The 14951-nt window shown below is 36.3% G+C and overlaps 1 protein-coding gene across 1 annotated transcript in view; it reads left to right on the top strand.

Annotated features, from left to right (window-relative positions):
- Window positions 1-14951, top strand: part of tho2 (THO complex subunit 2-like protein) — a 779097-nt gene that overhangs the window by 501163 nt on the left and 262983 nt on the right. Inside the window, exons 31-32 of the mRNA XM_090391861.1 lie at window positions 2868-2949; window positions 10964-11075. Of these exons, the coding sequence (XP_090247987.1) occupies window positions 2868-2949; window positions 10964-11075 (194 nt within the window). The remainder of the gene's footprint in view (window positions 1-2867; window positions 2950-10963; window positions 11076-14951) is intronic.

The following is a 14951-nucleotide window of genomic DNA, read 5'->3' as shown; positions in this document are numbered from 1 at the left end:
TTCAGAACCACAAAGCACTCTGTTGTCTACATTTCATACTAGAGCTGTGCAATTAACTAACTGTCAAAGAGGAACCAAAAAGAGCTCTTTTACTCTGTCTCAAGGCAGTGCAGTAGGGGGGGGGGGGATGATGTGACATCAATTATGAGATGATAAAACATCTTCCATCATCTTCTGAAGATCTTCTCTTATTATACAACAGAATACTTACAGAAGAACAAGAATACTTAACAGGGAGAATTTTCCATATCAAGTCCAGCAGGAAGCATATTATCCTGAGCATTTTGCTCAGGATAATATGCTTCCTACTGGATGCATATTATCCTGCAAGGATCTGTCTTAAGAGTAACATTCTTTGCTGTCAAAGGGAACTCAGTCTAAACCACTTGAGATCCTTCCACAGTAGACAATGCTTTGTATATTCATGATTTCACAATATACTGTCCTTGAAATATGAGCATTTTCGAAAGCCATCACCAGCTAGCAATTGATCATATCTTTTTTTGCGTGTTAATCAACAGGTTTGTGTACATACCCTTCTGCCAAAAATGCATTCTTCATCCAGATCCAGAGTGAAGGATGGGACAAACTATTATTCCAGTAGCAACAACTGAAGCAAATTTCTTAGGAATCATTTAAGAAAAAAAGCGCAAAAACAGCATTGAATATTCTCACTCTGTCCTTTACAAAATGGGGTGTGAATCAAGTCTCTTTGCCTTGACTTTATTGTGCACATGTTCAAGCTTGGTTATGTGTCCCAAGTTTAGATCTCTGAAAGAGAGAGAGAGAGTACACTTCTGTTCTTCAATGCTGTCCATTATCAGTAGTCCATCACCCATTTAAAGTCTTTATGTTGAAGAAAATGAACCTGCTCTGTTACTTTGATAGAAACAATTCCTTTAAGTATGCCTAAAAAATAGTATTTTCCAAAAACCCTTTTACATGGACTTGTATTTTTCTCTGCATTTGGAAGCTAAGTTAACACATAATATTGAGCTTATCAAATGTACAGAAATGCAGACTGCTAGTATGCTTGAGATTATACAGGCTATTGATATGACTAGTGACAACATTACCTGCAACAAACATACAGCATTCCTCCATGGCAGGTTTGTGCTCCATCTTTCTACCTGCAGTTGTTTCATGTGCAGAGAGCAGAGCACTGATTTTTTATCCATCTATAATGGCATTTCAAGATCTGAGAACTAGTGTCGGTTGTGCTTCAATGTTTCCTAACATTATGACAGTAATGAGTTAAGAAGGGAGGGCGATGATAGCAATGATTTCACAAACAGGTATGTAGAAGATATGGATGTGAGTTTTTAGATGTGTGGGGTTTTTTTTTTTGATTGCAGAAAAGACCTGTATAAGAAGGATGGCCTGCACTTGAATTCATTTGGCATCAGAAGCCTGGAGAAATTACTTCTTGTTATGAGATCTAATGCAGAGAGTCAAGGAAACTAGATCATCAAGGGAGGAATGGGAAAAATGAGTATGAAAGTTCAACTATGGTATGCAAACATGACAAAGATATGAATGTCTTCAAACATAGTTATGTATGTGGCGAAGGGGGTGGGAAAAGATGCTTTGGGTTCGGACCTTTTAAGGCTCATTGGAGTGTTACAGGATAAAGATCCCTGCTTTCATTCTCTGGCAATAAGTAGCCAAGAAAGTATTGTCATTTATTCTGGTAACCTTAGCCTTATCTTGCATTAAGATTTACTAGTCCTGTTGGGATCATCATTTCCTCAAACCCTTTCCTTGAATTGGTCCTTGGTGTATTCTCTCCCCTACTCATGGCAAAGTTTCAAGTATTTGAAACTAAAAGGTATGAAGTATGTTTAAACTTTGATTTTAAGCTCATATTTAATGTTATACTATTTCAGAAAGAAAGAAAAATAAATATAACTTATCAACATTAACAGTCTGTATTTTTTACATTTTCTGTTAATATAAGTCAATTCATATTGTGAATGGAATATAAAGCATGGATAAAAGTATTAAAATTTTGTAAGAAATTATAAGAGTTAAAAAAAAAAAAAAAAAAAATTAGGGGCATTGAGAATGAAGGCTAAAACAGTATAAACCGGCACACTTAGGTTTGAATGCTTTAAGTGCGTTTCACAGTGCACACATACACTGTTGCTTAATGAAAAGATCAAAAAAAAAAAAAAAATCTAAATCAGCATCATTATTTTCTCATGTATCCTTATGGAGTGTATAGGAGACTTGATAATAATATCCTATACACTTGATAAATTTACATTATTACTAACTTCCTAACTTTTCAGAGCTTACATTCCAATTTTCTAGAGCCCGGTTAACTGCATCAGTTTAACTAGGTCATGTTCTTCTCTGAGTCTTATTGTTATCTATCTGCCATCAAACCCATGTTTTGCTAATCTCCCCTCTCTTTCATCACATCACACTTAACTTTACTGCATTTTTGATGACCCTTCGTAGGTTCTGATAATTCTCCAGATAAGGTGATCTTAATATCACACATGCTCAGTTATTGCTTTCTGCATAATATTAATCATACAGACTAATTCTTATCCCAAAAGATGTAGTTTTTTAAAATACTTTTATGGAATTAAAAATTCTGTTTCTTTCTTCTCCAATTTAAAATTAATCACCAAGTTAAAATTAAATTTCAAAACAGATGTGAATCTTATTACACAATAAGGAATATTCTTTCAGTTAAAAAAAAAAAAAAAAAAAAAAAAAAAAAGTCAATCCTAAAATTTAAAAACAGCAGTTATTTTAAAGTTGAAAGTTACTCATAGAACATTCTGTAGCAAGTTCATTTATATATTTTTATTATTCCATATGTGAATAAGCAGTTGCTTGGAAATTTTTGTGTATAGGTATTCTGGAAAACTAAAAGCTCGGAAAACATTCCTTATACCAGAACATGAATTTCATCTAAAAGAAACAAAGGAGGTAGTGGTAAGTTTGCCCATTTTTCTATTGATAATGGATATAAAACATCTGGAATAAAAATTATCACTTTTAGTGTATTTTAGTATAATGTTTTAGATTTTCAAACTATATGTGTAGAATATCTGCTATTTGGCATTATCAGATTATCTTAAATTTTTATTTTTTTACTTTTTATTGTTAGCGATGGCTGATTTTGAATAAATAAATAAAAAGGAAAGGATAACTTTTTAGTTTTATAATATGTGTAAACATTTCCTAAATGTATAGCAAAAATGCATTATTTCTTGTAGCTAGAAATGGGATTTCTGATTACAGTATGTTCCATATATTTACCACCTGGTTATGAGTTAACTGAGATCAAACTTGATAATCTTATATTGCAACTTCCTCTGCCCTTACTTCTTGTGGGTGGTTTTAATGGACACAACACTCTCTGGGGTAATATGAGCACAAATTAATGAGCTCATATCATTGAGTGAATGCTCGACAACTATGATTTCTCTCCCTTCTTAATAATAGAGTCAATGGTCTCTTCCATATGCTCATCTGCTCATTCTGCAATAGATCTTAACCTGCTCCCCCCCCCCCAGCATTTTTTCCACTGCTTGTGTGAGATGTTAAAGGAGAACATACGAAGGTTGTTTGAAAAGTTTGGTAAATTTCCAGGGGTGCTTAAGGGTCAAAGCTGTATAACTGAGAGGAGACCTCCACATAGCCTTTAAAGGAATGCGGAGAACCGACCAGGGCTTCTGACCTAATGTCCAATCCTCACCTTCTCGTGGTGCACCCTGTTGGGTATCTACTTGGATACTTAACGAACGAGGATGGGCTGGGAATTTGGGATTTAGTTAACCAAATTGTATTTCTATTCGTTAAAACAAAATATAAAATTATGGTACAACATGACAAAATTTCATGCCGGCTGGGGCGTCACCCAGTTAACAAGGTACCCCATTGTTTTCGCCAGGGAACCAGGGCGAACAGCGAAAAGTCAGCTACTGGAACAAATCTGAAAACACACCCCAACTCAACATCACCAGAGTTAAAGATCGGTACTATCAACATAAGAAGCCTGAATGGCAAAGAAATGGAGCTAGCAGAGGAATTAGATAAGTACCAGATTGACATAATAGAGGTGACTGAAACAAAAAAAACAAAAACTGGTGAGATCTTTCTGAGCAATAAATGCAAAATGTTATATTCAGGCAATGACAATCAAGGAAAAGAAGGAGTAGCCATAGTATTCAACACAAAATACGAGGCTCATCTTCTTGAATAGCAGGCAGTGTCAAGTAGAGTGATTTGGGCAAATATCAGAATGGGAAACTGGACAATGAGACTTATTTGTGCCTATGGTCCCACAGAAGGTTCTACTAAGGTAGAAGTGGAGGAATTTTTTGATGCTCTAGAGAAAGCTACTGACACAATGAAAAAGGAAAAGTTGGTCCTTGTTGGGGATATAAATAGCAAGTAGGAAGTGATTGTCAGATATGCAAAAATGTTTTGGGAAAATTTGGAGAAAAGAGCAAAGCTAATAATAATGGCAAATACTTGTTGGATTTCTGCCTCAGGATATGGACTGGTTATTACTAAAAACAAATGTTCAAACATAAAAATGTGCACAAATTCACATGGAGAGAAGAGGCAAGGAATAAGAAAAGTCTCATTGACTATGTTATTGTTGATAGTGATGTTTTCTCCCTTGCGCAGGACACAAGAGTGTACAGAGGATTTGAAATTGGAAGTGATCACTATTTAGTCTTGAGCAGCATAAAATTGAATTTCATATTGAAAATAATGATATGTAAGAAAGTTTTAAAATGAATAAAAGTTGAGCAGCTCTCAAATGTGAACTGTAGACTAAAATATACAAAGATTATTGAAGAAAAAATGAAAGAGTTTGAGAACAGGAATCAAACCTTGGAGATTCAGTGGCAAGCCTCGAAGAAAACCCTGATTGATTCAGCTAGAGAGGTATGTGGTGAAGTTGTCTGCAAGGATAGAAAAATTAGAACTCCATGGTGGACACAGGAAGTTAAAGAGGCAGTGAAGGAAAAGAAGAAAGCATATCAAAAGTTCCTGGCAAATAAGTCAGCTTGTGTTCTTAGAGAATACAGGGACAAATGCAAGAATGCTAAACACTGTGTAAAACTAGCTAAACAAAAGTCATGGGAGGACTTTGGCAAGAATATAGAAAATAAATATCAAGAAGATGGTAAAAAGAAACTTAGGAATTGAGGAAAGAGTGCTGTAAAAGGAGTTAGAAATGATAAAGGTGACATGAAAACGGGAGAAAAAGATATCCTTGAAGTATGGAGTAATTACTTGGAAAAACTGCTAAATGAAACAAGTAGTGGTGACAGCACAGTGGTAAAAAGCACTGACCAAGCATGCAGTCAGGAATACATATCCATACTTGAAGTAGAAAAAGCCATCAAAGGCTTGAAATGTGGAAAGGCAGCAGGAGTAGATGATATTCGACCAGAAATGAATGCTGAAGTATGGTGGTATAAAAGTCTTACAGTGACTGCACTGCATAGTTCAGAATGCCTGGACAGAGGGACGAATTCCAGATGATTGGAGTAGAGCTCTCATAATGCCCATATATAAAAAGGGAAATAAAACTGAATGTGAGAATTACAGAGGTATATCACTACTGAGTGTTCCTGGTAAGATATATGCAAGTATACTTGAGACACGGTTGAGAAGAATTGTGGAAGAAAAGCTTGGTGAAGAACAAGCTGGATTCAGGTCAAATAGAGGCTGCCAGGATCAGATCTTCACTTTACGACAAATAGTGGAGAAATCATGAGAATATAGCAAAGATCTGTATTTAAGTTTTGTCAATTTGGAAAAGGCATATGTCAAGGTGCCAAGAAACAAGCTATTCAATACGCTACAGTTATATGGTGCCAATGGGGCATTATATCAAGCAATACTTAGTCTTTATTTGAGTTGTAAGTCAGCAGTTAAAATTGAAGGAAGTACAGGAAGATGGTTTAATGTTAAATCTGGAAATCTGGTGTGAGACAAGGATGTACATTATCCCCTCTGTTATTTATTATCTATATGGATCACATTATGAAGGAAAGTGGTATTAAACATGATATCAAAATTGGAGATGTTAATGTCAGTTCTTTGCTTTATGCGGATGATGTTATACTTCTAAATAAATCCGCTGCAAGTCTGCAAGATTCTCTGACTAAATTGAATAACTGTTGTAATAGATAGGGTATGAAGGTCAGCAATAAAAAGATAAAGAAAATGAAAATAGGCAGAATCATTGAAAATGTCAACTGTGTTGTGAATGGAGAACCTGTGGAACAAGTAAAACATTTCAGCTACTTAGGCATGATTTTTAGTGAAGATGGTATATTAAATATGGAAATAGACAACAGAATCAACAAAGCTGGTGTGGTAGGAAGTCAATTGAATAAATTCATATGGAATAAGAGAGAAATTAGAACACTAAATTAGCTGTATACAAGACAGTGTTCAAACCAGTTTTAACTTATGGATCTGAGAGCTGGGTCAGAAGTAAAACACTTGACCAAAGACTAGAGACCGCAGATATGAGAGTCCTGAGAAAGATTAGAGGCATGAACAGATGGCATCAATGGCAATATCATATTAAAAAGAGAATATTAGGAAAGAACTTGACATTGTCAGCATCCAGGAATGCGTTAGCAGAGCTAATCTCAGGTGGTATGGTCACTTAAACAGAATGTGCGAGGAAAGATTAGCAAAACAAGTGTTCTCTGCCAAGTTGGCAGGAAAACGACCCAGAGGAACACCAAGATTTAGGTGGATTGATACGGTACAAAGTGCCTTAGACATTAGACATATAAGCTCTGGTAATGTTGGAGTCTTGACAAGTAACAGACTGATTTGGAGGAAAATTGTAGATAGGAAGTTAGTAATGATGTAAATTTTTCATGTAGTACTATCATATCCTGTACACCCCTTGAGGTTACATGACGGGAATTTGATGATGATGATGGTAAATTTCCAATAGAAGGCGACACAATTCGTTCATTTATACCAGTGTCGGCACATATGTAAAATTTTACTCCTGGAAAAATTTTAGCCACATGTGACATGTAGTTCTCGCTTGGCAAACATTTAAAATGACCGTTTTCGCATTTTTCATAAAAATGGAGAAAAATGAGTGTTGTGCAGTGATAAAATACTTTTATTTGAAGAAGTGGACGGCCACACAGATCAACGGCAAGTTAGATGCAGTTCATGGGGACTCTGCACCAACATTAAAGACTTTATTTTTGGATAAATGAGTTTAAACGTGGTCGTAAGTCCATTAAAGATGATGCATTCTCCAGACGCACAACTGAGGTCACTATGGAGGAAATGATTCGCAAAATCTGTGCTATCATTATGGAAGACCATTGAGTGAAAGTGCGTGAGATTGTTGAGATTGTAGGTATCTCAACTGAATGGGTGTATAATATCCTGCACAAAAAATTGTACATGAAAAAGCTGTGCGTGTGATGGGTGCCGCAGTTGTTGACTGTCAATCTAAAACACATGTGAAAAGACATTTCAACGCAGTGTTTGGCGATGTTTAATCGCAATTCACAGGATTTTTTGCGTCGATTTGTGACTGTAGACGAAACTTGGATCCACCACTACACACCTGAGTCCAAGCAGCAGTCAAAGTGGGCAATGCCTGTTTTGTCAGATGGGAAGGTAATGGCCACTGTTTTTTGGGATTCCCAAGGAATTATCATGATAGACTATTTGGAAAAGGGTAAGACAATAACAGGAGTCTATTATGTGTCATTGTTGGACTGTTTGAAATAAGAACTGAAGAAAAAACAGCCAAGATTGGTGTGCAGAAAAGTGCTCTTTCATCAAGACAATGCACCGTCCAACGCATTGGCTGTCACAATTACAAAATTGCACAAATTGAGGTTCAGATTGGTTCTACATCCACCTTATTCTCCGGACTTGGTCCCGTGTGACCTTCTTGTTCCCAAACTTTAAAACTTTGACTCGATGGGAAAAAATTTCTTTGAACGAGGATGTCATCAAGGCTGTCAATGACTATTTTGCACAATTTGACAAATCCTACTTTTTAGATGGGATGAAAAAATCGGAAACTCGCTTGACCAAATGTGTAGACCTAGATGAAGACTACGTGGGGAATTAAAGATGATTTATTTCCAAAAAAATGTGTTTAACTTATTTTTTATGAAACTTTTCAAACAACCCTCGTAGTTCTCCTTCAACATGGATTGCAAGGAGAACAATGCTCACCTTGTAAGAGAACCATGTTCTCCTACACAAATGCCTGTGTGGACCAGGCTGACTTTTTCTTATGTTGCAAAATTTAATGCTGAAGCAGTCAGTCAGATATCTGTCAGTGAAGCAGTGAAGTATATAACAAATTGTTTTGTCCATGAAGTAACCACAATTCCAAAATCATCATCTCCATTTTTCATTGTACTCAAAACCTTCGTGGAACCCTGAGTGCTAAGCCGCTAAAAGAGACGAGAACAGAGCATGGGGTATATTTTGTAGATACTCTACTGCAGCAAATCTCGTTGCATTCAGATGTGCTTGTGTCAGAGCATGTTATGTTAGACATCAGAATCGAAAGCAACTATGGATCCAATTTATATCATATATTAATTAATAAAACAGCAAGTTCAAAAATCATATGGGATAAAATCTATCTAGAAAATGAAAAGTAGATATAGAACACACCATTTGTCTACCTTTGATCATAATGAATGTGTTGTTGTTGAGCCCACAGCCATAGCTGACATTTTTGGATAAAATTTTGCTAGAATTTCAGCAACAGTTTCATATTCTGAATTTTTAATATTGAAAAAACCAACAAGACAAACATTGGTTAGTCTTTTCTACAAATGGACTAGAGTGACACAGTCAGTCATTCGTTAAGGAGGAGTTAAAAAGAGCACTGTTACTCTCTCATCCCAGTGCAGTGGTTGCCTGATGACATCCATTATGAAATAATAAAACATATTCCATCACCTTCTCTGGATTTCCTTCTCTTTCTTTGCAGCAGAATACATGAGGAAGAGTTTCCAGATTCTTGGCATAAGTCAGTTCTCATTGTCATGCTAAAATCTGCAGTGGTGCCAACACAAGCAAACAGTCATCGACCTATTGTCCTGACCAGCTGACTTTGTAAGATATTGGAAAAAATGATAAATGCAAGACTTCTTTGGTACATAGAAAGCAACAAACTTCAACATACATTGTGGCTTTTGTACGTGCTGATCAACATTGGACCATTTGGTCTTTCATTTAGAAACATGTAAGATGCTTTCCTGAAACAAGAACATTGGTTTCAGTGTTCTTTGACAGAAAAGTTTATGCCACAGCTTAGAGATATGGCATATTAAAAGATCTCTTTAATATTGGTCTGAGGGGACACCTTCCTGTTTTTATTAAAAACTTTCTGTTCAGCCAAGGCTTCCAAGTCTGAGTAGGGAGAACATCATTTCAACTATATCATCAAGAAATGTCCTTTTTTTGTTAATGACTTCACAATTTACTGTTACTCATGTAAAACGAGGGTTATTGAAAACCTATAACTTCAACAAGCAGTTGATCGTGTCTCTTCATGGGCTCTTAGTAATGGGTTCAAGTTTTCATCAGAAAAGAACTGTCTGTGTATGCTTCTTCTGAAAAGTATCTTATACCCAGATCCTGATTTAAGAATGGGACAAAGTATTATTTTAATAATACCAGAGGGGGCCAAGTTCTTAAGACTCATCTTTGTCAGAATGCTTATATTCCTTATGCACATTCATCTACTGAGTGACTTGCAAAATGTGCATTCAGTATCTTTTGCACTCTTATCCTCTGCAGAATGGGATACTAATCAATGTTCTTTGCTTCACCTTTATCATGCACTTGTATAGTCAAAGTTTGGCTGTAGGTCATAAGTTGACAGTGGTGCAAAGAGTGTTTACAGTGGGATGTGGAAGTTTGGAAAGCTGTGTTATGGAGTGACAAATCATGCTACATTCTCTACCGAGCAGATAGACGGGTTGATGTTGCAGATGCCTGGTGAATGTCTCTTACCAGAATTTGTATCCCCAACTATGAAATTTGAGGTGGCAGTTTGATGATATGGTTCAGTTTTCCTGGTTTGCCCTTGGACCTCTGTTGTGGTGCCACAAACACTGAACTCCAAGAGGTATCTGAATATTCTGGACAATGCAATGCTTCCTATTTTCCATTGTCTCTTTCAGCAATATAATGCACTGAGTCATAAGGCTGCTGCTGTAACTGCATAGTTTGTGGACATGAACATCACCACATTTGAATCGCCCTCCACAGAGCCCTGATCTCAATCCTATTTGAACATCTGTGGAATGAACTGGAGCCTCAGGTTGAAGTCAGCGGACATCCCAGGACCTTCTTGCATATTTATAGGAAAAACAGTCCAAAATTCCCATTGATCACTATTGTATGCTTGTGGAAAGGATTGCTGCAGTCATTGCAGTGAAAGGCAGTCCTATATCTTATTAAGGTGGGCATTGTGGATGTTCGTTCCTTACATTATGGTGTCTGTTCACTTCTTTCCAAATATTCTTTCTACCCTTTATGAACAAATAAACCAACTGGTAAGTTTCCTCATAGCAGATATTTTGAAGCTTAATCTTATTGAATAATTAATCACTATTTATTTATTATAATTACAATTTAATTTATTTAAATGTTGTAGTTTACTTAAGTTGAACAGTACAAGTGCTGTCTGTTATAGATAGATAGATACTTTAATATACAGTAATCCACCATTTATCCAACCTTCAAAAGATTGACTCTTCAGGTATCAGAATTTGCAGTTCTGATATTGAAGGGTCGGATAAATGGTGAATTACTGTACAAGTTGTCCATTTGTGAAAGAGTTCATTATTAAACTTCTGTATTTTATGTTTGTTGATTATGCATTTTGACTGGTCTACTTTCAAAAAAAAAAATAAATAAATAAATTTGTCTTAAGTGCATAACATTTAATTAACAGAACAAGATTTCCAGTGGTGCTCCTCCACCAGTAACAGTTATCAAGCTAGAAAGTACTGTAAAATCAAACTCTGGTGTTAAAGAAGTAGATGTTAATTCTGAAAGCAAGCTTGGTGAGTTGTTGAGATCACAGATAAATGATAAATGTAAATCTCTTATATTTAATATTCCATAATTTCAACTAAACCAAAGATGGTGAGCCTGTTTAAGGGTGCATGCCTAAATTGGCTAAATCTTAAAAAATTATCCTCAGAATTGTGCATGGTATACAATTATTTTTCTCATACATGCTTTACTTGACACAAGTGTATCAAACAAAAAAAAAAATGAATAAAATAAAAGACATTATTTCAACTATTCTTTAATAAAGATGTTTAAATAAAATGCTTTATAAAAAAAATGTTATCACACATTTTTTTTTTATAAAGTTACCTTCTTAGACTGCCAAGTCAAGAGTTTATATTTCAATCCCATATTCTCCAGTTTCTGCAGCAACTGTTTGTGTTGTATGCTCTCAAATGCCTTAGAAAAATTCAACATTATCATAGTATACATTCTGTTTATCCAACTTGGCCATTTTCAGTGACAAGTGCACTTTTCATGTTAGTGGGCAAGTAAACACAACTGCAGAATTTGGGAAAGCAAAAATCCACACGTCATTATAGAACATGTTCACAGCACCTCAGAAGCTAACGTTTTTGTACCATAAACAAGAAGAAAGTATATGGATCCCTCTTTTTTCAGAGTGTACCGTTACCGGTGCTTACATTTCCAATGAGACGCAGCGCTTCCTCATTACCTGATGGATGTAAGGTTGTACCTTGACACCCATTTTCCAGGCATATGGATTGGTAGAGGGACACCTGTATCATGGCCACTGCGTTCTCTAGACCTTATGCCATTAGATTTTTTCTTGTGGGTCTTTGCAAAAGATAAAGTGCTTGTACCACCTCTGCCAGCCAATTTGGATGAACTGCGTTCCAGAATTACTGCTGCCATTGCTGAAGTTATGCCAGATATTCTCTGCCACATATGGCAGGATAATTACAGATGGATGTCTGCAGAATTACTGGAGGCAGTCATATCGAACTTTAACTGTCTTCAAGTGTTACACTACATTTGCACCGTAATAAAAATTGTTCATTTATCACTATTCATCTATCACTTCTATTGTAATTCAAAGTTGTATATCCCCTTTTGTAACACCCTATATATCAAATGTAAATTATTAATAATTCATTTGCCAGTTACGAACATAGTGCTATTCACACCTGTTCTTTTATTCCCTTATGTTTACCATTCTCACATGGCTCATTATAATGATGGCTCACATATTTACAGTTTTTTAATAATACAAGCATATCAACCTAATATAGCATTCTCCATAATTATTGTTTTCTTATATTATTATTATGTGACACCTCCAGGGAGTCGAAAGAACTCATCAAGGAAGAGTTTGCCAACAGCATCGAACTGAACATGAACATGTTAATGACATGAACATGTTAATCTTATATGGAAAAGGAGAACTCCATTTGGGAAAATGTCACCCCCTCCCCTTTCATCTAGATGCCTTTCAAAGGATGCGGTGGCCATAATACAGGTGCCCCTCTACCAATCCATATGGCTGGAAAACGGATATCAAGGTACATCCTTATGTCTGTCAGGTGATGAGGAGGTGCTCTGTTTCACTGGAAATGTAAGCATCAGTGGTGATTATCGTCATCTAATTGTGCTATTAGGTACCCTTATAGCATGTCCAGATAGATACACACCACCAGTAATGGTAGACTTTGAAAAAAGAAGATCTCCAAAAAACAGTCAAGAGACTGTGTTTGGAAAAAATTCTTATCAAAGTCACAACAGCAAGACAGTCCAAAAAAAGTCTTGTGTACATCAATAGGGGAAACACTAATCATAGTTATCCCCCCCCCCATACATACACATATATGCACATCATCACCATCACAAAACTTTAAACTTCTCTAGAGGTGTAATATCTGAGGGACTTCCTCAATGTTCCTGATGTGATCTGCTCTGAAATGAAGGACCAAGGAGTGACAGCCATAAGGAGAAACCTCATACGCAGACATGGATTCCTGGTTTCTACCAGAAGTATCCCTTCTCAGCAATATTATTCTTACATTTATCACATCGAAACCACCAGCATCTTTGAAAGCGGTTATCTCATATGCCCAGTTAGGCTCTACATCCCTGTTCCCTTTGCTCTTCTCCAAATGTCAGGAGTCTGGTTGTTCTCAGACTGTCTGTTTTAGTAATGTCATCTGTGTCTGATGTGGCAGTAAAGATCAAGAGAACAAAAATTGTAAGTACAAAACACTGAAATTCCCTAAATGTGAGGGAGATTACCTAGTCTACCACTGTACATGCCCAAGCTGAAGATTGAAAAGGTGATACAAAAAAAATTAAGACTGAACCGAGCATCTCCTATCTGGAGGCAAAAAGCTCTGTACTACATATTTAGCAACAACAACATCTAGTGATAAACCTTCTTATGCGGGGAAGGAAACTCTAAAGAAAGTGTCAATAGGAACCTTTAACCTATATTTCTCTCCTGCCTCCCCTTTTCACAACTACATCTCTCAATTGAAATGGGCCCATTCCCAATCATATACCAAAAATGAATCCACTGTGAGTGAGAATCCACTATTTAAAAAGAGGGGTGAAAAAAAAATGGAATATGCACTGCAGAGAATCAAAGTATACTTCCTGATCTATTAGTAGATGGCATGGATTTGCCCATGCTATCTATTCCCCTACAAGAAGATAAAACAATTGATATACCTAGTGTCCTAGGAGTCTTGGATGTTTTTTCTGAGGAAGAAGAAATAGTGGACATTGATATTCTGCAATTCTCCAAACATCAGAAGACACCGCCAAAAATTAATAATGAAAAACCTTTCGCAATTGAATTTCGTCAGTGTATTGATGACATTAGGACTCTCATAGAAATATAAACAAGTCTACTTTTGCTTGCAGGAAACAATCCAAAGCCAAGTGACAATTCAGCATTATGAAATGCAGCCATCATTTGTAGGGACAGAATGGGATGGGATGTACCTGCTTATGGAAGAGTCACCATCCTTGTGGGCAATTGTACACTCTCTTCCAGCTGTTCCTACTTAATACAAACATGCAAACAGTTCTCTAACTGTCAATCAGATCTTTTGTAACAGTATGCTGCAGATATCTCTTAGGATTACCTTGACGATGATATACTGCAATTATCATCATTTACTTTTAATGGGGAATCTAAATGGACACGACATCCTGTGGGGTGGTTCTTGAACTAACATCAGAGGAAGAGTTGTAGAGTATATGCTCAACTGTAATAATCTCTTTCTTTTGAACACAGGAAATAACATCTTTTATACACTTACTTAAACATTCACTACCATTGTCTTCATGTTCTCCCAAATCATTTGTCATCATCTATCCACTTTTTTTGCATGGGCATCTGATTATTACAGATATCACAATGGAAAATCAAGCAAGCTGACTTACTCAGTTTCTCTTCCTTAGCAGAATTTTGATTTCTGCAACAGTCATCTCGTCTCCAGTCAGTGGTGCAGTGAATCATTACTGTGTATGACAGTGTATTACGCAAGTTTCCACAGCTGGAAAACATTGATTGCACAGCAGCCAAGGAAGCTAGGAAGAAGTAATATCTTTTGCAGATACCATGCAACTGACCTTATTGTTTTCAAATGTGCTGGAACAAGACATATCTGTTTTCAGAGTCAAAAGGAATTCTGGATCGAATATGCATCTTGTATAACAAGAGCATTAGCCAACAGAAAGAAGTCTAGTAAAATCTGGAATATAAAATCTGGAAAATGAAAGGCAGATGTGTATATATACAGTCATACCCCGACTTACGCAAATCCGGAGTTACGCAGTTTCTTATATGTACGTATTCCCATTGCGCTTCACGCCTCACCACTAGTCATATCTTTCAGGTGCCGGCC

The sequence above is a fragment of the Typopeltis vanoorti genome, chromosome 4 (assembly GCF_054136105.1).
Source record: "Typopeltis vanoorti isolate ZY-2024b chromosome 4, IOZ_Tvanoo_1.0, whole genome shotgun sequence".
NCBI lineage: Eukaryota > Metazoa > Arthropoda > Arachnida > Uropygi > Thelyphonidae > Typopeltis > Typopeltis vanoorti.
Note: the sequence above shows the minus strand (reverse complement) of the source record. Positions and strands in the feature narration are given on the sequence as shown.